Below are 24,891 nucleotides of genomic sequence, written 5' to 3' on the forward strand. Positions count from 1 at the left end.
TCCACTTCAAGGTAAAGATTTAAAGAGCAAAAATTCTTTTTTAAATAGAAATCTAGCTAATAAACGCAGGAGGAATTACAGAATCAGAAGTTGCTAGGTTGTAATCCCCAATGAGATCCATGCGTCTTCCAGGCAATGCTTTCTTTCGGAAGGCTGCTGAATTCATTAGGCAAAGGGAATGGGGGCGTGGAGTGCATGGATCAGGCTAACAAAACCTGGCCCCACCGAGCACTCTCAGCATCACAGGAAGAGAGACAGCCTCACCTGCAGAGAAGGCGACAGATTTACCTAGACGCATTCTGCCTAAAAGAGGTGAATCTGGATTTAATCAAAGTTTCCAGGTCTCACCACCAGTTTACAGGAAATACAAAGGGGAAAAAGAAAAGAAAAAACACACTAAACTAGCTGGGTCATAACTCAGGGATGTGTCAAATGTGGGAAGACCTGACTTCTTCAACAATAAAAAGGGAAGAAAAGGATCAACATACAATTAGCATAGCAACCAAATGCAGTGTGTGGCCCTTTCTTCTGATCCTGCTTTGACTGTAAAGGCGATGAATGGGACAATCTGGGAAATATGAACCCTGACTGACTACTGCAAATAGGTAGTGAATTATTGATACGTTTTCTTTTAGGCCTGATACTGACATGGTGGTCATGATTTTTAAAAAGTCTTTACCTCATAAAGCTGCATATGAAAGTTTTAGCAGATCAAAAGATAATATAAAGCCCAAGATTTGATTTCAAATAATCAAGAGATCTGCAGGGAAGAGATAGTGTAGATGAAATAAGAGTATATGACCGGGGGCCGGCGCTGTGGTGCAGCAGGTTAACGCCCTGGCTTGAGGTGCTGGCATCCTATATGAGCACCGGTTCTAGTCCCGGCTGCTCCACTTCCCATCCAGCTCTCTGCTATGGCCTGGGATAGCAGTAGAAGATGGCCCAAGTCCTTGGGCCCCTGCACCCACGTGGGAGACCTGGAGGAAGCTCCTGGATCCTGGCTTTGGACTGACACAGTTGGGGCCAATTGGGGAATGAACCATTGGATTGAAGACCTCTCTCTCTCTCTCTCTCTCTCTGCTTCTCCTTTCTCTGTGTAACTCTGACTTTCAAATAAATAAATCTTTTTTTAAAAAAAGAGTATATGACTGCTGGTGTTTGGTAAGGATTGCCGGGTGCTATGGAGAAGGGGGATCCTCTTATTACTCCCTCCATTGTAGCATTTTGAAAATGTTCATTACAGGGGCTGGCATTGTGGAGCAGCTGGTTAAGCCACCACCTGCAATACCGGCATCCCATATACGAGAGCCAGTTCGAGTTCTGGCTGCCCTGCTTCCGATTCAGCTCCCAGCTGGTGTGCCTGGGAAAGCAGAGGAGGATGGCCCAAGTCATTTGGCCCATGCCACTTGTGGATTCAGCCTTGCCCAGTCTCAGCCATTGCAGTCATTTGAGGAATGAACCATCATCAGATGGAAGATCTCTCTCTTTCTCTCCCTCCCTCCCTCCCTCCCCCCTGCCTCTTGTGCTCTCTCTGTAATTCTGCCTTTAAAGTTAGAATAAACAAACAAATCTTTGACGATGTCTGTTATAAAGTGGGAAGGTTATACCAGGAATCCAACAGGACTTACGTTGATAATCTGCTCATGGAGAAGCCTGATCATTATCTTTCTTCCTTCTGTGATTTGCCAGTAAAGATAGGTGATGATTCTGGAAGAGGAGACATAAGTGAATGACAGGCGCTCTTGCCAATGCTTTGCAGGTTTTGACTTTCAGCGGGGTGCAAAGGAAGTAGAATATTTGCTTGCAAATGGATTTTGTCCCAGATGTGTCCCCAGAAAGTCATGTCAGGGTGAGTTACTGGTTAAAATCTCTAGGGAAATGCATGTTCCACTTGGCTGCACATGGAATCATCTGGAAGGTAGAAATGGGCTCTGTGTCCTGACTCCTCCTCCAATCAATTAGCTGAGCATCTGTGGACATGGGGCCAGATGTTGTAACGCATCAGCATCACTTAAATGCGCATGCTTTGAATGTGCAGTCAGGGCTCCAGGATCTGCCCGGTGCAATTCAAACTGCAGGTGTCTGGGATGCCGCTCAAGTGCAGCTGCTCATGTCCGGGCCGCAGCCGAGATTCTGCACTTCTGATAAGCTCCCCATGTGATGAACACATCCTTGGTCTTTGTCCCTGGCTCTTGGCACGGAGCTCCTAAAACCTTTGCAATCTCCAGAGTAGGGAATGTCTTTTGTGTGCCAGTGAGATGACTGGTGGCTGAGGACTCTCAGATAGCATCGTGGCAGGGGCTGCTCACTAGGAGGACCAAGGCTGGATCAGAGGACTGGACAGTTCAGCCCCTGCCCCAGCCCCTGCTGACCACAGGGAGGAGAGAGGGGCTTGAAATTGAGCTAATCAGTGGCAGCAAAGACTTCTTCAAGGATGCCTGCCCAAGGGAGGGCGTGGGGGGTCCACCTCACACTCATCCCCAGTCCTCGTCCCAGGCATCTCTCCCACTGGGGGCCCCTGAAATGCATCTTTGTAATAAACTGGCAACAGCAAACTGCCTTCCTGAGTGCTGGGATTCACTTTAGCAAATTAATCAAACCCGAGGACTGGGCAGTGGGAACCCTGGAAGTTAAGGCCAGCTGGTCAGAAGTACAAGGTGATGATCTGGGACGTGCGAGTCGGCCTCTGACATGGAAGCAGTTCCTTAACGCATCGGATCTGATGCTAACTCCAGGTGGAGAGCACAAGGGTGGAACGGAGCTGTAGGTCACTCAGTTGGTGCCCTGGAAGTCGGAGAATTGGTTGGTGCAGGGGAAAACCACACACACACACACACACACACGTGTCAGAAGTGTGAGTGAAAACAGCACAGACTCCGTGGATTGGGAGTTTGAAGGGGCAAAGCACCAGAAGTTATCACTCTAAGGGGGCCAATGGCAGCCTGGGGTGTGGGAGGGCAGGCACCTGCCAGCTGGGAGACCTAGGGTCTAGCCTCTGGCCCAACAGGCTGCATGGCCCGGAACCTGTCTCTGCATGTTTCCATCTCTGTAAACTGAGAGCGTGCTCTATGGTCTACGTCGGCTTGTTCCAACAGTCTGCGCTTTTCAGCTGCGTCCCCATACGAGGAGCCTGCAATCTCAGACGCCATAGGGGCCACGCTTCTAGAAGGGGGCCGCCGTAAAGCCCAACCCACGGCTCCGCACAGAGAAACAGGCGCGGCGTCAGCAAAGGTGCTTTCTCAGCACGTCGATCTTTTTTAAATTCAAAAGTGAAAGCACAGTATCCGAAGCAGCAGTGATGCCTCGACCATTTATATATATATATATATATATATATATATATATATATATATATATATTTTTTTTTTTTTTTTTTGACAGGCAGAGTGGACAGTGAGAGAGAGAGAGAGAGAGACAGAGAGAAAGGTCTTCCTTTGCCATTGGTTCACCCTCCAATGGCCGCCGCGGCCGGCGCACCATGCTGATCGAAGGCAGGAGCCAGGTGCTTCTCCTGGTCTCCCATGGGGTACAGGGCCCAAGGACCTGGGCCATCCTCCACTGCACTCCCGGGCCACAGCAGAGGGCTGGCCTGGAAGAGGGGCAACCAGGACAGAATCCGGCACCCCGCCGGGACTAGAACCTGGGGTACCGGCACCGCAAGGTGGAGGATTAACCTAGTGAGCCGCGGCGCCGGCCTTGCCTTGACCATTTTAACATATCACTGTCTCAGAAAGAACCGCACGTATGATTGTCCTAGGCATTCTCATATCCATGTTTTCATTTTCTTCTCACATCACCTTTTACAAGAGGTGTAACATGGAGAGAGGGAGGGAGGGAAATAAAATACTAACTAACATAAAAAAAATCCTGCCTTGGCCAGCACCACGGCTCATTTGGCTAATCCTTTGCCTGCGGCGCCAGCACCCCGGGTTCTAGTCCCGGTTGGGGCCCCAGTTCTGTCCCGGTTGCTCCTCTTCCAGTCCAGCTCTCTGATGTGGCCCGGGAGTGCAGTGGAGGATGGCCCAAGTGCTTGGGCCCTGCACCCGCATGGGAGACCAGGAGGAAGCACCTGGCTCCTGGCTTCGGATCGGTGCAGCTCGCCGGCCGTAGCGGCCATTTGGGAGGTGAACCAATGGAAGGAAGACCTTTTTCTCTGTCTGTCTCTCTCTCACTGTCTAACTCTGCCTGCCCAAAAAAAAAAAAAAAAAAAATCCTGCCTGTCCAGGGGTACACATTAGGGTCATCAGACAGTGAGCTGCGCCATGACCGTCATTGCCACCCTGACATCCCCAGGGCTGTCCACGCCTTGTGTCAGTGAAATGTGCTTCCCCCAACAGCTGTGGCTTTTCTCTACTGGTTCCCTGAGACGCCCCCACTTACAACACAATCAGAGTGAGGATGAAGAAGAAGTGCACGCTTCCAATGAGGTTCTGATAGATCCAAACGACCCACAGGTAGCCAGGCCGTCTGCTGAGGGTGTCGATCCAGCTGTAGATGGAGTGAATGAAGAAAGGCAGGCCTCGGAAGGGGCCACAGTCGGCGGAGGGTTTCAACCTGGGAGAACGAGGGTGCAGAATCATCCCTAGTACAGCACCCGAGTCATTCTAGAATCAGGCTGTCTCTCTGGGCTCTGGACCTGGAAATAGCGATTCTGGCCTGCTCCACCCCCACGGTCTTTCCAAAGGGGATTCCTGCCCCAGCCATGGCTGGCATATGAATCCCAATTATTAGATTCCAAGTCCTTGTCTTCATAGAGCTAAGACTTCAAAGCACAGATATAAGTAAGGTGTGTGAGTGAGAGCAGGATTTACTTAGAAGCGAGAGAGTGAATATACATTCACGTGAGAGTGTGGGCAACCCCACATGGAGAGATACCCATCATGAGTGGGCCAGAGAGCTGCCTTTGAGAAAAGAAAGGGGGAGGAGGCCAAAGAAGGACCAGCAACAGTGGCAGGAAACCAAGAGAAAAGGGGCCACCCCCATGTGCAACTGTCCCCTTCAGGGGTAGAGGGTGGGGTTTAGTGTGCATGAAGCTTTCTGGGAGTTTCATGGTGCCTCCACATGGAGCCTAACTTCCACTGGCTATCATGGCATCTTCTCCTTCCTGCTGTAGGAAAGCAGGTGCATCATGGGAAAGTGGGCATACTGGATTGACACGTAAGGGGGTGGAGTTACAGCGCAAGGCTAGAGGCAGAAACTGTGGAAAAATCTTACAGCTCCCCTGTTCCTATCTAATATACCTGCCTATTTTGCTCATATCACTCTGAAAATGAGACCTTGCACCAGACGTATCACCAGATCCAACAGTGGCCAACCCAAAGGCCAAACAATGACTTCTGTGACATCTTGGCTTGAAGAAATGAATGAGGGCAATCAGATTCTCTTCCCTGGGAACTTGAATTAAGAAACACAAAGAGAGGGGCTGGCGCTGGGGCACTTCCAAGAGAGGACCGTGCCCATGTGCGGAGGGGATGCTGGGTCCCAGGAATGGAGCAAGTGCCATGGGGCCAGAGCACAGTGGAGCCACAGGGAGGTGAGGCTGGGGTAGGAGGAAGCCAGGTCAGACACAGCCTCTCAGCTAGCTTGGGTGAAGGTCTGTTCTCCACGGGGAGGAACGGGCCTCTGCACATTCTTTTTTTTTTTTTTTTTTTGACAGGCAGAGTGGACAGTAGAGAGAGAGAGACAGAGAGAAAGGTCTTCCTTTTTGCCGTTGGTTCACCCTCCAATGGCCGCCGCAGTAGGCGCGCTGCGGCCGGCGCACCGCGCTGTTCCGATGGCAGGAGCCAGGTGCTTCTCCTGGTCTCCCATGGGGTGCAGGGCCCAAGCACTTGGGCCATCCTCCACTGCACTCCCTGGCCACAGCAGAGAGCTGGCCTGGAAGAGGGGCAACCAGGACAGGATCGGTGCCCCAACCGGGACTAGAACCCGGTGTGCCAGCGCCGCAAGGCGGAGGATTAGCCTATTTTTTTTTTAAATTTTTTTTATTTTTGACAGGCAGAGTGGATAGTGAGAGAGAGACAGAGAGAAAGGTCTTCCTTTTGCCGTTGGTTCACCCTCCAATGGCCGCCACGGTAGCGCGCTGCGGCCGGCGCACCGCACTGATCCGATGGCAGGAGCCAGGTGCTTCTTCTGGTCTCCCATGGGGTGCAGGGCCCAAGCACTTGGGCCATCCTCCACTGCACTCCCTGGCCACAGCAGAGAGCTGGCCTGGAAGAGGGGCAACCGGGACAGGATCGGTGCCCCGACCGGGACTAGAACCCGGTGTGCCGGCGCTGCAAGGCTGAGGATTAACCTAGTGAGCCACGGCGCCGGCCGGATTAGCCTATTGAGCCGCGGCGCCGGCCCGGGCCTCTGCACATTCTGAGACGCTTCCATTCTCGACAGACGTGAGGAAGCTGCTCCTCACCCTGGGTGCCTGGTGGCAGTGACCAGACTGGAATTCGTGTTCCCTTCCATGGCTGGACTATTTGCTGGCTACCAAGGGACGGAGGGCTGCGTGCTTCACGGAGTACGTCTTTATGGTCTGGTGCTTTGACAGCCGAGGCCTCACCGACTCTGGAGAGACTGTCTTTCCCAGGGTTAGACTGAAACACGTGGCTCTTGTAGGCAAACCAGCCAGTCCGGGGCCCACATCTCCAGCTGCCTCCTTTACTGCCTTCTCTTATACTCCGGGCCACCATGCACCTGCCCTTGTATACCCGAGGCCAGGTACAACACCACTTAGGGCAGCCCCTCCCTTCCAGAGCTGGCTAAAATTATTCAGAGTAGCCAGTCCAAATCCTGCTTCCTCTACCTTCCCTGTTTCTTACCTCCTGCCCAGGTTTCCCCTTCCCTTCCTTTCCCACTTGACCTTGACCAACCCTGGGGCTCCTCCGTGTGGCCCTGCATGCCAAGCAGTGGCCCCCTCTTCTTGGGAACCGTGAGCAACAACTACATTTCTCAGTGGCAATCGTCTGCTGCTCTGTTGGCCTCATCACCCCTGAACAATATTATAAGCCCACATTTAAATGTTTTACTTAATTTATTTGAAAGCCAGAGCGAGAAAGAGACAAAGTTCCCATTAATCTACTTACTCCCCAGATGCCTGCAACAGCCGGAGCCAGCCACACTGAGGTGAGGAGCTTGGAACTCATGCTGGGTCCCCCGTGTAGGTGGCAGAGGGCCGAGCCTTGAGCCATCATTTGCACCTTCTGGTGTGCATTAGCAGGAAGCTGGCATCAGGAGCTGGGCCAGGACTCAAACACAGGCCTAACTAGCATCGTAACTGCCAGGTCAATAGCCCATCCCTAAAGCCACATTTGAAATGAACGGTCACATAGCCAGCGTCTAAAACCTCGCCCAAGGCCGCCGTCTCCTACCTCCAGATGGTGATGGCCAGCGTGCACAGGACTCCGGTGAAAGACGGGAAAAAGAGCAAGAAGATGAAGAAAGTCATCATCTGAGAGGCCCGCCAGGCTTTGCTCGGAGGCTGGAAATTCATCATCAGGCTGATCTGCAGGGAGAGACGCGGTCTCCTGCTGTCTACAGCCAGACAAGCAGCCAGAGGGACCCCGGCCACGCCCCTGCCTCCCGGCCCCCAGCTCCAGCCAACGTCAGGTCACACGGGGGACAGGGTGAAGCCCACTGCTCACAGCTTCAGACTGACTCACATTTTTGACGTAAAACATGATGAAAAGGGTGATCATTTGGATAAAGGGCAGCAGGGGACAGAAGAAGATTCCAATCCTGTGAAGGAGAGACGGTGAGCATCAGAGACCGTGGGAGAGATGGGGGCAGGTATGGGGCTGGAGAGGGAAGGAGAGGGGGTGTTGCAGGCTGATTTGTGTTCTCCAAGATTCACGCATACCTCTGAACATGACTGAACCCAGAGAGAGGGCCTCTACATTGGTAATCAGGTTAAAACATGGTCACTGTGGTGGGCCCTGAGCTGATAGGACTGGGGTCTTTAGAAGAAGAGGACACAGAATACAGCCACCTGCCCGGAGGGAAGAGCAGGTAAAGGCACAAGGAGCAGGTGGCCATCTATCTGTAAGTCAAGCTATTACCTGGTGTCAGATCAATTACCTACATCGGTTTTCTAAAAAACAAAACATGGGAGATGCAGAAATTCCACTCTGGGTGGATATCCACAAGAACTATGCAAGATCGCAGAGATAACTGCACGCCCAAGTTCATGGCTATGCTGTTCATAAGAGTCAAAGGCAGAAGCAATCCAGGCGTTCATGGGCACATGATGCTACGTCCAGGTGTGCAAAGGAAAGGCTGCAACAGGGGCGAACCTTGTGGGAAATCAGCCAGGCACACCAAGTTCAATACCGTCTGGCTCCACCAGTGGGTGGAATCTGGAGGGGTCGGGCTCAGAGAAGCAGGGAGCAGAGGGGTCGTTGCCAGGGAAGGAGGAAACGTGCGGTTGTTTTACAATTTGGAGTTTCAGTTTTGCAAGAAGGAAAGGTCCTGAAGATTGGTTATACAGCCATGTGATTGCATGTCTTACACGTTTTAAAAATACAAACATATTTTAAAGGATGCTCATAAGGACAGCCATAGTCATAACATCCGTGCTTATACAACACATCTGAGGCAGACACTCACAAAGAGCTCAGACATTTTCTCAATCCTCTCCAAGATCCTGGGAGCAGAAACTATCATCTCTCACCAAGAGGTTAGAAAGCTGAGGGTTAGAGAGAGCTGGGGCGACTTGCCCAAAGCTGTCCCGCTGGCTGAAATAATGTGAGTGAGAGAGTGTCGGCTGCCAAGCTGCTCGCAGGTGACCTGGCAGGGAGCAAATACATCACCTCCACGACCGGAGAAAAGGCCATGCCATTGCTTACATAAACCCAGGGGCCCTGGTGACTTATCTGCACTCGGCACCTCTCCCAGGGCAACTGGAGCGCGTTGGAAAATGAAAGTCTCTCCAGCTCCAAGGCATATGGGAGTTGACACAGCCGTTTTCATCCATCGTCATATTTAATCCTCAGCATAGCTGTTGTCATGTGCTTTTTTTCTTTTTCTTTTTTTTTTTTTTTGACAGGCAGAGTAGACAGTGAGAGAGAGAGAGAGAGAGACAGAGAGAAAGGTCTTCCTTTGCCATTGGTTCACCCTTCAATGGCCGCTGCGGCCGGCGCATCTCGCTGATCCGAAGCCAGGAGCCAGGTATTTCTCCTGGTCTCCCATGGGGTGCAGGGCCCAAGGACTTGGGCCATCCTCCACTGCCTTCCCAGGCCACAGCAGAGAGCTGGCCTGGAAGAGGGGCAACCAGGATAGAATCCGGCACCCCGACTGGGACTAGAACCCGGTATGCCGGCGCCGCAAGGTGGAGAATTAGCCTGTTAAGCCATGGCGCCGGCTGGGCACTGGGTTTTAACATGTGAATTTGGGGAGACTTTTGGAGGAAGCACCTTGTACAACGAACAGAGCACAGCTGCAGGGTGCTGATTCTCATCAGCAGAGCTCAAACCCCCCCAAAGGAAAGGAATAACCTAGATGCTGGATTCAGGGCTCTCGGATTGGCCCGATTTGGCACCACGCTCACAGCTTTAAGAACAGATCTCCCAGTCCACAGTGAGGTGGCCAGCAAAGGTGTCCTGCAGAGTTCTTCAACTTACCACACCAGAGTTTGTGCGTAGATCAGTTCTAGAACGTTCCTAGCGATGTCAAATTCCTGCAAGCCAAGACTCGTGATGAATCGCATCCCAATGATCCTGTAAAAAATGACCTGATGTTAGTACCCAAACTATAATGCCCTCCTTCAAATGCTCCCTCCAGGCCAGGACAATCGGCAAAGCAGACCCTCACCAGTTTGGAATAAAAATCACAAGTCCCCTTGCAAATGTTTGAAAAGTTCAAGTATATAAGCATGTTTTTGATGAAATAAATTTTAACACAATGCAGTCAAGTAGGGCATTGTGGACATGATCTTTAAAATATTCTAGAGCAGGGTGGGCATTTGGCCCAGTGGTTAGGTCACTGCCTGGGATGCTGGTATCCCAAATCAGAGTGCCTAGGTTCAAGTCCCAGCTCTGCTTCTGATCCAGCTCCCTGCTAATGCCCATGCTAGGAGGCAGCAGGTGGCAGCTCAAGTACTTGGGGCCCCGTGTTATCTTGTATATTCCATACCTTGCTTATTGAATCTTTTTCATTGCCCAAACTCAGTGCCTCATAACACAGTTGAACCAAAGACCCTTAAATCTACAGGTGCTGCTATCAAATTAATGTTTCCCTGTTTTTTTTTTTTATTTGAAAGGTAGAGTTATAGACAGAGACAGAGAGACAGAGAGAAAAGTCTTCCTTCCGTTGGTTCAGCCCCCAAATGGCCGCAGCAGCCGGCACTGTGCTGATCCGAAGCCAGGAGCCAGGTGCTTCCTCCTGGTCTCCCATGCGGATGCAGGGGCCCAAGCACTTGGGCCATCCTCCACTGCCCTCCTGGGCCACAGCAGAGAGCTGGACTGGAAGAGGAGCAGCTGGGACTAGAACCCGGCACCCATATGGGATGCTGGCACCGCAGGCGGAGGATTAACCAAGTGAACCATGGCACCGGCCCCCATGTTTCCCTATTTTTTTTTTAATTTTTAAAAATTTATTTGAAAGGGAGAATGAGCTTCCATCCACTGGTTTACTCCTCAAATGCCCACAACATCCCAGGCTGGGCCAGGCCAAAGCCAGGAGTGTGGAACTTCAGCTGGGTCTCCTTTGTGGGCGGCAAGAACCCAAATACTTGAGCCATCACTGCTGTCTCCGAGGGTGCGCACTGGCAGGAAGGAGGAGTCAGGATCGGAGCTAGGAGTCGAACCCGCGCCTTCTGGTACGGGATACAAGTATCCCAAGTGACGTCCTAAATGCTTTGCCAAATGTCTGCCCTTAGTTCTCCTGTTTCCTAAATCCATAAGGAGGAAAGAGAACTCTCCATTTACTCTGAGAAAAGTTGAGAACATACTTATTTCTTCGTAAAGTAGAGCTGTCAATCAAAAAAATTTCTATTAAAAAAAAAAAACCTTTTCAGACAGGGAAAAAGGATGGGATTAAAATGGATCTAAAATATAATTAAAAAAAATTATTTGAAGATATAATTACAGAGAGGCAGAGGCAGAGAGAGACAGAGAAATCTTTCATTCACTGGTTCATTCCCCAAATGGCTGCAATGGCTGGAGTTGGGCTGATCCGAAGCCAGGGGCTTTTTCTGGGTCTCCTACATGGTTGTAGGGGCCTGAGCACTTGGGCTATCTTTCGCTGCTCTCCGAGGCCATTTAGCAGAGAGCTGGATCAGAAGTGGAGTAGCCAAGACTTAAACTGGCACCCATATGGGATGCCGGCACTGCAGGCAGCAGTTGTACCCACTATGCTACAGTGCTGGCCCCAAAATATCTTAATTTTTAAAAAATTTATTTGAGGGGCAGAGTGACAGAAATATAGGCAGGTGGACACAGAGAAGGAACTCTCAGCAACTGATTCAACTCCCCAAATGGCTGCAATGGTTGGGGCTGGGCTAGGGCCAGAGCCAGGAATCAGGAATGCAATCCAGGTCTCCCATGTGGGTAACAAGAATCCATCACCCGAGCCATGACTGCTGCCTCCCAGGATCTGCCTTGGTAGGAAGCTGGAGTCAGAAGCTGGTGCCAAGAATGAAAACCAAGTGCTCCAATGTGGAATGTGGGTGTCTTAACCACCAGGCTCATTCCTCAAAATTCCTCACACCAACATCAACTTAGCTTTTATTTCCATTTGCCCATGAATTTTTCAAAGCACCCCAGTTTCAAAATTATCTTCAGTGGCTAAGATTTCAGATAGCTCCATCTTGGAGCTTCATTTCTGGTGTTTGTTGCTTTTTCTTTTTCAAGAGAAAGCTACAAAGCATCAAGTGAACCAAAAACTCTAGGACCACAGGGCTATCAGGTTACAGTGAAAGTGAGTCAGTGCGGAAGAGAACCCTATTGCAAGCACGACAGGCAGACCAGGCAGACGTGGAACAATGCCCCCTTTCAGGAAGTGAGGGGCCCTTCCGTTTCCCTCTGGTTCCGGCACCAGGCACCTACGCCTCCCGACCAGCACACCCTTACCTCCTGAGAAACTCCCCCAGGAAGGAATCCGCCAAAGAGAACAAGAAATCCATCAGAAGGAGTCGGTAGATCTCCTGGCCGATGAGGGTTTCCCAACACTAGGAGCAAACAAGAGTCAGGACGTGATATGGGGCGGTAGCCTCACATGTGACTGAGTCCTTGTACCCCCAAAGCTCCTCCACTCTCCCCCACTCTCCCCACAGAATGCAGCAAGATTTGTTTGCAGGAGTGTTTATTCTTGATAGGCTCCTTCTTCCCCCAATATGCCTTGCTTTCCATGTGCGCCCAAAGTTTCCCTTCTTGTAATCTCCCCTCTTAAAAGCTCACATCTCTGCCCATTGCCCTCTGGATCCCATTTCTCCAGAACAGCTGGGGATAGTGATGGCTAACAATGGCTCCATGTTTATTTTCTTGTTTGACTGACATTGCAAAAATCAGTTAACATGTCCAGGCTTAAGAAAGTGGTCTAGAAGTTTAGCCTCTAGGCTAGCATAAACTGTAAAGTGGAGTCAGTTCATGAAACTGATGATGACCAACGACCTTTGGAGGATTCAGAGTTATGAGCGGATTGGTCAGAAGCTTTTAGATTTGGATGGAGGAGAGAGGAGTTTTGAGTGCACAGCCCAGGGATGGATTGGATGGATGGATGGATGGATGGATGGACAGATAGAGGGTGGATGGATGGACGGATGGATGGATAGTGAGGGCATGTGGGGAGATGGATGAATGGATAAATGGACATACGGATGGAAGGATCCATGGTATCTATTCTAACTAGCCTAACTGGAGGGCCAGCTTTAAATTTCTTTGATAATTAGGGGAGAAAGGCAAAGGTACAATGTTCTTGGAAGATGTTTTAAGTCTGGCCAAGGCGGTGTTCTTTTGAGACCCAAAAACAAAAGAGTTAGAGAGAGGCCCCTGCATTCCAGGTGCCTGAGGGCTCAGGACAGCTATCAGCCAAGGGTGAATGGTCCCTGTGGAGCCCCTTCCTACTCTGCAGTAGACCTAGCAGTAGAAGCAGAGGCCACCCCAACAAGGTCAGCAAGAGAAAACTGAGGCTTTGAGAGTGTAGGGGACTGCAGAGCTCATCTCCAGCCAGGTCTTCCTGAGCTTTTGTTTGTGGAAACGCCTCCCAGATGAGCTTCTGGTCTCTTCCCACAAGGAGTTAATGCCAAATAGGGGTTGAGTGTTGACGGATTTTTGTGACCTTTACTCCCTCCCTTGTGATCAAACACTGAGAGACCAGAACAGCACGGAAATCTCACCTCCTCGCCAGACAGGGCCACGATGTTGAGCCAATAGTAACACAGAATGCCAATGATCGACATCTTCAGGAAGATGTTTCTAAACAGCCAAAGAGAAAATGACAGCCATTACTCCCACGCCGGCTCTACAGCTGTCTGCCAATATTTCCTTTGGGACACCTGGGGACGCAGGGACTCCTGCCCCTGTGCTTGGGCGGAGAACAGCGGAGCGTAGAAGCTTCGGCTCTGTGTCACCCCCTCCTCCAGCCCTGTCTTCCCTTGGGAAACGCAGTCAGAAATATCTAGGAGGTGGCTGCTCTCTCAGCCTGGATCTCTTCATGACTGATGAGAACAGAACCCTCCTGCCAACCCCTACTGCACACGTGGCGCAGGGGAGACAGATACCTCTGTGCCCCAAGCTCCTGAGACAAGGGGGGCATCCGTGATGGCAGAAGAACTGAACTCTTTCTGGTGGACACTCTCTGGTTGCGTCCCCACACTAGCTGAGTCACTTACATCATCACAGTAAATGAGTACAATATGCGCTGGGTGCTGAGCCAAGACACCATGATAAGCACCTCTTAGTCTTGATCCCTCTCTCATCAGGTAGCTGGTATGTTGTGTCCATCTTACCCAACATGCAAAGCCGTGGGTGATCGTGAGACCTAACTCTTCCCCTCACAGCACCCTCGACTGGTGGGTGGGCTATGGGGGAATAATGGGGGTAAGGTGGTCATCACAGTTGGAGTGTTCATATGAATTGGATGTAATGACTGACTGGCCCATTCATTCATTCAGCAATTATTCTTGAGTGCCCACTGTGTCCACTGTGAGCATGGCAAAGCCTCACCCGTGAACTGTGGCGGAGGAAGCTAAACAAATAAAAATGTCAGGACCTGGTGTGACGCTGACAATGCAGGGAAGAAAAGGGAACTGTTGTGTTTGTTTTCATTTTATTTGAAAGGCAGAGACACAGCGAGATCAATCGTCCACCCAGTGGTGCCCCCACAAACACCTGCAGCACCTTTGGGCTGGGAAAGACTGAAGCCAGGGGCCCAGAACTCACTCGAGTTCTCCCGTGTGGGTGGCAGAGCCACCATCTGCTGCCTCGCCAGGGTATGTATTAGCAGGAAGCTGGAACTGGAGGCAGAGCCAGGACTCGACCCCGGGCACTCTGACGTGGGAGGCACATGTGCCATGCAGCAGAAGAGTGGTTATCTTCACTGGGTGCAGCTCTCTGCGAGGGCTACACTGGAGCAGAAGCCCAAAGAAGATCAAGAGGCAAGGCAGGTGGGAAGAACAGCCAGGCAAAAGGCCCGGGCAGGTGGGGGGAGGTAGACAGTTGGAGGCATATATATATATTTTTTTTTTGACAGGCAGAGTGGACAGTGAGAGAGACAGAGAGAAAAGTCTTCCTTTTGCCGTTGGTTCACCCTCCAATGGCCGCCACGGTAGGCGCGCTGCGCACCGCGCTGATCCGATGGCAGGAGCCAGGTGCTTCTCCTGGTCTCCCATGGGGTGCAGGGCCCAAGCACTTGGGCCATCCTCCACTGCCTTCCTGGGCCACAGCAGAGAGCTGGCCTGGAAGAGGGGCAACCGGGACAGGATCGGTGCCCCGACCGGGACTAGAACCCAGTGTGCCGGCGCTGCAAGGCGGAGGATTAGCCTAGTGAGCCGCGGCGCCGGCCAGTTGGGGGCATATTTATGAACGCTTAGGAGGCCGATGAAGGTGAACAGTAGCAGCAAGAAGGAGGGAGGCTGGAGCGTGGGAGCCAGGTCTCAGAGCCCAAGGTAAGGCAGGAGCTCTGGAACGATCCGTAAAGAAACTCAGGCTGCAGGGCTGGACCCACTGCTAGAAACAGCACCACAACCAGGAAGCAATCAGACAACGAGTGGGGAGGACACTAGAGGGGCAGCCTCGGGCAGTTCCAGGCTTGGTTTATCAAATCCCTGGGGTTACTTCTAGAACACATGAGGCCTTGGGGTCAATATTGGGATCAAGCCATTGCCTCTGATGCCAGCATCCCATATCACAGAGCTGGTTAGAATCCTAGCTGCTTCCACTTCCGATCCAGCCCCCTGCTAGTGTGCCTGGGAAGGCAGTGGAGGATGGTCCCAGTGCTTGGGCCCCTGCCACCATGTGAGAGACCTGGATGGAGTTCCAGGCCCCTGGCTTCAGCCTGGCCCAACCCTGGTCATTGCAGCCATTTGAGGAATAAACCAGTGGATGGAAGATCTGTCTCTTGGTGTCTCTGTGGCTCTGCCTTTCAAACAAATAAATACATCTTTTTTTAAAAAAAGATGCCTTTATGAGAATCACCAAAAAGCACCTGCTCCGAGCCAGTGAATTGCTGAAGGCACTCCGGCCATCGCTGTCCGGGCAGGGGGTTAATGACAAAAGTTCCTCTCTTCCTCCTGGCTGATGCCTGGGGAACCAGGACTCACCGACTGACCAATGTGGACACTGGAGGATTTCAGCCCCCACACAGTCCTCAGCCAGAACCCTTGTGCAGTGCACTGCCTGCCCATCTGTACATCCGGTACCTGACAACTCTGGTCACCCTCAGCAGGCCGGCAGCCACGGGGAGAGGCAAGCCGTGGCTTTGAGCAAAAGGCATTTGCACTCAACGGTGGCATCTTCTGAGCACTCTTCAGATGTCACAGCTCTGACCCACCCCTTGCCAATGCATGAAATCCCTCTGCGGCCAGCTCTGTGGACACGGAGGCTGGCGTGGGCTGCGGCAGACACACCTACCGGATCAGGAGCGTGTAGACCTCATGCCGCGGCATCTCGTACCTCTCCACCAGCCTGAACATGGAGTAGAAGCGCGGCACAACCAGGTTGATGCAAGACACCACGAAGGGCAGCAGCAGCACCGCCCAGGGGTCCCTGTGCTTCTTCAGGAACTGCAGGGGACACAACAGAGACCCTGGATGCCAAGCGGGTGCCACACCCTTCTCTGCCTCGCACAGAAGACCCCCATGATGGGGAAAACCCCAGAACTAGCTCCTCTGGGCTTAACCACTAAGCTATTTAGCACTGTGCTGAACCATCTAAGGCTCAGAGAGGCGGAGACACTGGTCACAGTTGCCCAGCAAGGAAGCGGCGGATCTGAACCTCAGAGTGTCTTAGTGAGAGGCAGGAGGCGCTGCTACAGCCCAAGCGGCTCCACCGTGTGAGGTCAGGAGAGGTGCGCTTCCTCCAGGGGGACCCAGCACCCTGGCGTTTGTCTGGGAGTGGAGCTGGCTGGGCTTCTGCTCTGACAGGCGTCCTTCCCCTGGGTCTGGGGTAAGGGATTCCAGTGGACTGATCTGTCTCCCACACCCACTCCTTCAAGGCCCGACCCTGCCGCCATCCCCCTGTGCATGATTTGAAATCACTGCTCGCACTTTTGGCAAGGTCTTTGGAGCCACGGGAACCCCATCCTCCCCACACTTCTAAGAAGCGAACTCTGTGGCCAGACGCTTCGCTTCCCTGAGCCTCCTTCCCCATCTTTAAAATGGGGGAGATTATTGCATAACCCATGGAGACCTTGCGAGAATTCCGTAAGATCAAGTAAGGCACAGTCTGGCCCCAGGGTGCTAAACCACACTGCTGGGGCCCTGGTCACATGAAACCGTAGTGACCAGGGATGACGACCACCAGGGTGGTGCCAAAGGTTGACTCTGCCAGGTCCAGAGCAGCCATTCAAGCCCCGGGAATTCCATCTCCACCTGCTCTCTCCTCAGCTTCTCCCTCCACTCCAGCTGGGTGCAGAGAAAATCCAAAGGGCACAGAAGAAACCCAGAGGCCTGTCTTCTTCAAGCCTGCAGCTGCCTGGGTACGGCTTCCACCCTGGGCAGGTATTGCCAGGCCCTGAGGACTGCGACTCAGTTTACCCATTTCAGAGCAGATCTTATTATGTCTAATGACAAACACTAGGTTTGTATAAATCCACACCATGATGATGATGGTGGCAGCCACTTCTCACTCTTGATTCATCCATTTGAGCTCCTGCTACATGGCAGAGATAAGGCCAGGTGCCCAAAAGAACCAGACACATAACAAGGCAGTTCAGTGCTTCGTGTGACAAGTGCACAGGGAAGCCTGCAAAGTCGGGAGCACCCCACTTGGCCCAGTGAGGTTGGTGGTGACAGTGAGTGGGGACTCCCTGGAGGAGGCAACACCCATGCTAAGGTCTGGAGGAAGGAGGAAAGGTTGCGGATGAAGGGAAGTAAAGGGAGGAGAATGAATTGCATGTTTCCCACCTAGAGATGAGGGAAAGGACAGTGTTCAGAGACCTATGGGCATACCAGTTAGTACTGCTGGTGTGGGAGATGGGTCATACAAAGATCTGCCCATGGTGCCAGGGAGGATAGAATAAATATTGGAGGTAACGGAAGCCAGTTAAGAGAGTGATGTCATGAGCCCTATCCACTCACAACTCTAGAGCTTGGCAAACCAGACACAATGGCCCTATTCTCAGAAGGAGAGTGGAAATCTACAGAAACATAGCCCTTCGTCCATGCCACCCAGCTAACCAAGCCTCAGAGCCCTCACTGTGACTTTCTCTTATCACTCGGGGTCCCAGGCCCAGCACAAACCTTCCATGTAACTTTGCTCTAGCCCTGCCCACACCCCTATAAAGCCAAGTAGGACCATTCCCACTTTACAGATGGGAAATCCACAGCTGGATGAGATTATATCCCCTGCCAGAGCCCATGTGTTCCTAGCACTGGTGGGCAGCTAATCTGTGCCAGGTGCTGTGGGAACCCTAAGGGATGGAGAGGAAGCAAGGAGAACTTGATCTGAGGTCCATAGCCAAGGTTCTCGTCTTTCTTCTAACCCAGTGCGTCTCCCTCAGGAGCGTGCATTCACATCACCCAGGGACCTTGTTTGCGATGCAGAATCTGAGCCCATGGGAAGGAGGGGAGAGTCTGCCATTTATAACAAGTGTCTCCCTATGCCAAGAGTTCCAGGCACAAGTCCCAGCCTGAGTATTGGGCTCTCCACCAGCCTCTCCCTCCAGCCTCGCCTCCCTTCGCCTGGTGACCCTGCCTCTCTGCTTACCTCCGAGTTGTACTCAGCCAGGTAGTAAACGGCCACACAGCAGGCCACGGCCACTCCAGTGGAGACCACCCAGGCTACTATGTGAGCAGAGAAGCGGGTCAGCTGCTGATGGAACGTTAACCTGGCGTTCTCCTGACGGATCTCAGACAGGTTCTCCTAGAAGCACAGAATCAAGTTCACCTGCAGATCCCCGACCACTGTTAGCCAAGCCCCCAGGCTCAACCTCCTGCCACACCTGAAGACACAAACCCAGCCCAGGCCCACAGATGGGAGGGGGGCAACCTCCTGGTATACGTGGGTGATGGGAGACCCTTGGGAAAATCCCCAAATGGCCAAGAACCCCCGTCACCCATACCAGGATCCATATTTAAGGACACACGAGACCAATGGATTGGGACCACATTCTTGTGGAAAGCACTTGGAAGTCACCGAGTTCTCTCTTCAAGAAGAAGCCGAGATGTCCAGGGAGGGAAGACGTGACATCACAACCCTCTCGCCAAAGCTCCTTTATTTACCAATTCCACTCGCCCTTTCTTTTTACTCAGTGTTTCTACAGCCTATGGTTTCTCAGCCTCTCACCACTGACATCTTGGGCTCTGTAGTTCTGCGCTGTGGGATGGAGAGCCGGGTCCCTGGCCTCCATCCACTGGATCCCAGCAGCATCCTTCCTCCAGCTGCCATGACCAGAAAAGTCTCTGGACTTTGCCAATTGTCTCTCTGAGGGATGACGCTGTCTGGGTTGAAAACCACTGCCCCAGAAATGAATTTTAAACTCAGAAAACTCAGAACTATGGGATCAAGAAGTACCCCTGTGTAACATGTTGACAGACATTGGCCATCAGAAAGCTGCACCGCTGTGTGGGGGCTGTGGGCTGGGTTCATGCACTGGCACGTGGTCCCCAGAGTGGTGCGACTGAGATGATGAAATTGGTAAGAGATGGGACCTCGTGGCAAGGGGGCTCCGCCCCTTGGTGGGCTTGGCATAACTCTCACAGAGCACATTACTTCTCATACACGGGGCTGTGACAAAGTGACGCCCACCACGTGCTTGGCCTCTCTCGCACACGGCCGTTCCCTTTGCCACTTCTCTGCCTTGTTACAAAGCCGGGGCGGGGGGGGGGGGACTGCCCAGACATCAGCGCTGAGCTTTTCAGTGAGCCAAAGAAACCCCTTTCTTGCTAGGGTACCCAGCCTCAGATATTTTGCTATAGCCCCACAAACACACCAAGACAGGTCCACATTGCGAAGCTCCCCTGTCGTATGACAATGCTCACTTCCCCCACACTGTCATCAGCACGGGGCATTAGGAATTTTTAATTTTTGCCGATTTCATGGGCAATATAAAAAATTAATAACTTGCTGGCCGGCGCCGTGGCTTAACAGGCTAATCCTCCACCTTGCGGCACCAGCACACCGGATTCTAGTCCCGGTTGGGGCACCGGATTCTATCCCAGTTGCCCCTCTTCCAGGCCAGCTCTCTGCTGTGGCCAGGGAGTGCAGTGGAGGATGGCCCAAGTCCTTGGGCCCTGCACCCCATAGGAGACCAGGAGAAGCACCTGGCTCCTGGCTTCGGATCAGCAAGATGCACCGGCCGCAGCGGCCATTGGAGGGTGAACCAACGGCAAAAGGAAGACCTTTCTCTCTGTCTCTCTCTCTCACTATCCACTCTGCCTGTCAAAATAATAATAATAATAATAACTTGCTATTACTTTTAGGAAAGTTCTGGACTCCTAGAGGAGGGAGGGAGGCCGGCCCCAGGCAGGGGGTGGGAAGCTGGGTTCCCCTTACCCGGATCTCCGTGCTAAGATTCTTCTGCTTCAGCTTCACGGCCTTTTCATGGGTGACGGTGAAGTCCCAGCAGAAGATGAGCTTAGCAATGCCTCTGGAGTAAATGTGGGGGTTGATGAAGTTGTTCCGGAAATACTTGGCCATGCTAGAAACGGTGGGAGCCCAGAGACCAGAGGTTACTGCGACAGGCACGGGGGAGTGTGGGGCTACACAGAGGACAGCCCCGTCAGGGACAGGGGAAAGCAACACGAGACAGGCAGCCCTGAGCTCTCCGCCCAGAACACCGAGATTCCACCCAGAATGCTGAGGACCACACTCACCAGCCTTCCAACCCTGGTTCTGCTAACGGTGAGGTCTTTGTCCTTTCAAACTGTTCTGAGCCTCTGTTCCCACATTTGTGTATTGGGGATGGTGGTAATTCCCACCTCACAGAGTTTTACAATAACTCTGTATCTGAGTTGTATCTGGGGGGCCGGCGTGGTGGCACAGCAGGTTAAAGCCCCGGCCTGCAGTGCCAGCATCCCATATGGCCACCAGTTCAAATCCCAGATGCTCTACTTCCAATCCAGCTCCCTGCTAATAATGTACCTGGGAAAGCTGCAGAAGATGGCCCAGGTGCTTGGGCCCCTGTACCCATGTGGGAGACCCAGAAGAAGCTCCTGGCTCCTGGCTTTGGATCAGCGCAGCTCCAGCCATTATAACCATCTGGGGAGTGAACCAGCAGATGGAAGACCTCTCTCTCTCTCTCTCTCTTTCAAATGGTTTCTAAAGCTACTGTAACAAACTACCACCAACTTCATGGCTGAAAGCAACATACATTTATTATTTTACCTTTCTGGAGGTCAGAGGTCAGAACTGGGGTCTTACAGGGCTACAATCATGGGTGAGCATGGGCGGTTCCCTCTGTAGTCTCTGGAAAGAATCCATTCCCTGTCGTAGCCAGCTTCTAGAGGCTGCCTGCAGCCATTGGTGTGTGGCGCCAACATTCATCTTCAAATCAATAGTTTTCCCTCTTCCTCTCTGTCTCTCCCTCTCTCCCTATTAATAAAGATCCTCATGATTCCTTTGGACCAACTGCAATAATCCAGGATAATCTCCCCCATTTTAACAGCCTCAACTGTATCGTATCTGCAAAGTCCCTCTTTCTGCAGGGCTTCAGAACCCTTTTCTGCAAAGGGCATTTGGAGACTGATGGATTAATTGATTGATTTGAAAGGCAGAGTTATAGAGAAAGAGTGAAGGAGAGAGAGAGAGAAGGAGAAAGTGAGCTATTATATCTGCTGATTCACTCCCCAGATGGCCACAGTGGCCCAGGCTGGGGCCAGGCCAAACCCATGAGCTAGAAGCTTCTTCCAGGTCTCCCACATGGGTGCAGGGGTCCAAGCACTTAGGCCATCTTCCACAGCCTTCCCAAGAGTATTAGCAGGGAGCCGGATCGAAGTGGAGCAGCTGGGACTCAAACTGGCCCCCATATGGGATGCCAGCATCACAGGTAGCAGCTTTACCTGCTACGCCACAACACGGGCCCCCATCTGGAGATTCATAACTTCACTTGCAGACCATATAAAATTATCAGCTTAAAACAGCCTGCTGTAGGTTGACTGAATTTGGAGTCCCACCTGCAGATGGGTCCCTGCCACCCATGAAAGAGACAGCCTGGTCCTGTCTAAGGTGCCCAGACTGTGTGTTTATCACACTAGCCCCAGCGAGTGAACACAGCAGGTGCACACTGGTTTTCTATGTGTATTTTCCTTCAGTCTCAACTCTGACAACTTTTCATCCACACCTTTTATTGTCTCTATTTTCAGATGGGCCAATTTCTTTAAAAGCACACGAAAACCTCCCTTCCTCTGTCCAAACTCCTGTTTTGTGTGGCAGGACGAGGACGGATCAGACAGCAACACCAAGTCAAAGCAGAGAAACGGTTTCCTGCATCACTCGGAGGTTGCCGAAGTCTAAAACGAGCCTCGGAATCAGGATGCGTGGACAACTCTGTACCTGAAGAGCAAACTGAAGAAGCAGGTGATCAAACAGGCTCCGATGGTGAAGATGTATGCCAGCTGCATGTTGTAGGCGACCCCACTGTGTTCGTGCTGGATCGTGGAGTTGGTGTAGTAGCCATAGTACAGCACGGTGTCCCGAAAATAACCCTGAAGGGAACAGCAAGCTCTCCATCAGGGGCAGCTCTTGAGACAAAGATGAGTGACTACAGGCAGCTAGGTTGACCTCAGTCTGCAAGAAGCTTGGGCCAGTGGGGCTAGACACTTCATTCACCAGGAAAGGGGTACCACAGCCACTGGGGACAAGTAGATGTGTTGTCCCTAGGCTCACAGAGCTGGGGAGGAATGCCAGGCAATGTCACTTCCCAGTGGAGGGACCCAGGGACCCAGCAGAGTGTCAGTGGGAGGACAGCCAGCCACCGTGTGGCTCTGTCCCCTATGAAGTGTCCACCAATCATGTTTACTAGGACACACATCAAACCTTTAGATCTCTATTTCTGTTTACAGGAAAGCAATGAGAGAGACCATGAGGAACTGTATCATCAGACAATTCCCAAAGGTCAGGAAAGAGACTCTCGAGGGTAACTGGTCCAGTTTCTGATGTAAGCCAAGGTCAAGGAGAAGAGGGCTGGGAGATTATTCTAGACTCTAGATTAGTGGAGACTGAGAGGAGAAAAATCCAACAGAATACAAAACTTTGGCCCTTGACAGAATCCCGGTCTGAATAAATAAGCTATGAAAGACATCTGGGGGAGAATTGAGAACATTTGAATGTGGTCTATATTTTAGATGATATTTTTTATTTTATTAGGAGTGAGAACAATACTGTGGTTGCAACAAAGTGTCTTAATTTTTAGAGATGTATGTTGAAATGTGAAACAACCTGGTATCTGTAATTTACTTTAAAATGCTTTCAAAAATAGTATGGAAAAGCTAACATGGAAGTTCTTTGTTTTTTTTTTTTTTCAGTAAATTGATTTGTGTAGTTTATAAATACTTTTTTTTTTTTTTTGACAGGCAGAGTGGACAGTGAGAGAGAGAGACAGAGAGAAAGGTCTTCCTTTTGCCGTTGGTTCACCCTCCAATGGCCGCTGCGGCTGGCGCGCTGCAGCCAGCGCACCGCACTGATCCGATGGCAGGAGCCAGGTGCTTCTCCTGGTCTCCCATGGGGTGCAGGGCCCAAGCACTTGGGCCATCCTCCACTGCACGCCCTGGCCACAGCAGAGAGCTGGTCTGGAAGAGGGGCAACCGGGACAGAATCCGGTGCCCTGACCGGGACTAGAACCCAGTGTGCCGGCGCCGCAAGGCGGAGGATTAGCCTAGTGAGCCGCGGCGCCGGCCATCTTTTTTTTTTTTTTTTTAAGATTTATTTATCTACTTGAGAGGCAGAGTTACAGACACAGAGAGGGAAAGAAAAGAGACAGGTCTTCCATCCGCTGATTCTTTCCCCAGATGGCCACAATGGGTGGAGCTTGGCCAATCCAAAGCCAGGAGCCAGAAGCTTCTTCCAGGTCTCCAACATGGGTCCAAGGGCCCAAGCACTTGGTCCATCTTCTACTGCTTTCTCAGGACATCAGCAGGCAACTGGATCAGAAGTGAAGCAGCTGGGACTCAAATTGACACCTATATAGGATGCCGGTGCCACAGTCAGTTGCTTAACCTGTTAGGCCACAAAGCTGGCCCCAACATGGAATTTTAAAATCTATATAGTGGTACATGAATGTTTATTGTACTACTCTTTATTTTTCCGCACTTTTGAAGTTTTTAAAAATGCATTAATTTATTCTTTGAGAGGCGCAGAGAGACAGACAGAGAACTGCTGGTCCGTTCTCCAAATGCCTGCAACAGCCAGAGCCCAGGCGGGCCAAAAGCAACAGTCTGGTATTCAATCTGGGTCTTCCACTTGGGTGGCAGTAAACCCAAGTTCTGGAGTAGTCACTGCTGTCTCCCAGCAGAAGATGGCCCAAGCGCTGGACCCATTGTCACCATGTGGGAGACCTGGATGCAGTTCCTGCTTCAGCGTGGCCTAGCCCTGGATATCAAAGCCATTCAGGGAGTAAACCAGTGAGTGGAAGACACTTCTTATTTCCCCCTCTCTGTGTCACTCTGTTTTCTTTTTTTTCTTTTTTTCTGACAGGCAGAGTGGATAGTGAGAGAGAGACAGAGAGAAAGGTCTTCCTTTTCCGTTGGTTCACCCTCCAATGGCCGCTGCGGCCGGCGCATCTCGCTGATCCGAAGCCAGGAGCCAGGTGCTTCTCCTGGTCTCCCATGGGGTGCAGGGCCCAAGCACTTGGGCCATCCTCCACTGCCTTCCCGGGCCATAGCAGAGAGCTGGCCTGGAAGAGGGGCAACCGGGACAGAATCCGGCACCCCAACTGGGACTAGAACCTGGTGTGCCGGCGCCGCAAGGCGGAGGATTAGCCTGTTAAGCCATGGCACCGGCCTCACTCTGTTTTCAAATAAATAAAATAAATCTTTTTTTTTTTTTTAAGAAGAGGCCAAGGGACTGGCATTTTGGCACAGTGGGTTAAAGCACCGCCTATAATGCTGGCATCTCATATGGGCAGTGATTCAAGTCTTGTTTGTTCCACTTTCTATCCAGCTCCCTGTTAATGTGCTTGGAAAAGCAGCATAGGATGGCCAAAGTCAGGCCCCTGTACCCATGTGAGGGACCTGGAAGGAGCTCCAGGCTCCCGGCTTTGGCATGGCCCAACCCTGGCTATCATGGCCAGTGAGTGAGCAAATGGATGATCTCA

General features: G+C 51.8%; 1 protein-coding gene across 3 annotated transcripts in view; it reads right to left on the bottom strand.

Moving 5' to 3' along the window:
• The window catches only part of TMC5 (transmembrane channel like 5), a 50,078-nt gene that overhangs the window by 4,781 nt on the left and 20,406 nt on the right, over positions 1–24,891 (bottom strand). For 2 of the 3 annotated variants that reach the window (XM_062180301.1, XM_062180303.1), the window contains 11 exons: positions 22,134–22,285; positions 20,136–20,280; positions 18,348–18,503; positions 16,053–16,204; positions 13,319–13,397; positions 12,054–12,151; positions 9,606–9,701; positions 7,650–7,725; positions 7,359–7,492; positions 4,381–4,554; positions 1,629–1,707 (listed from right to left, as the gene is read on the bottom strand). In XM_062180301.1, coding sequence (XP_062036285.1) covers positions 1,629–1,707; positions 4,381–4,554; positions 7,359–7,492; positions 7,650–7,725; positions 9,606–9,701; positions 12,054–12,151; positions 13,319–13,397; positions 16,053–16,204; positions 18,348–18,503; positions 20,136–20,280; positions 22,134–22,285 — 1,341 coding nt within the window. The remainder of the gene's footprint in view (positions 1–1,628; positions 1,708–4,380; positions 4,555–7,358; positions 7,493–7,649; positions 7,726–9,605; positions 9,702–12,053; positions 12,152–13,318; positions 13,398–16,052; positions 16,205–18,347; positions 18,504–20,135; positions 20,281–22,133; positions 22,286–24,891) is intronic. The other variant, XM_062180302.1, reaches the window with a different exon arrangement.

This window comes from Lepus europaeus, chromosome 21 (genome assembly GCF_033115175.1).
Source record: "Lepus europaeus isolate LE1 chromosome 21, mLepTim1.pri, whole genome shotgun sequence".
Lineage (NCBI taxonomy): Eukaryota > Metazoa > Chordata > Mammalia > Lagomorpha > Leporidae > Lepus > Lepus europaeus.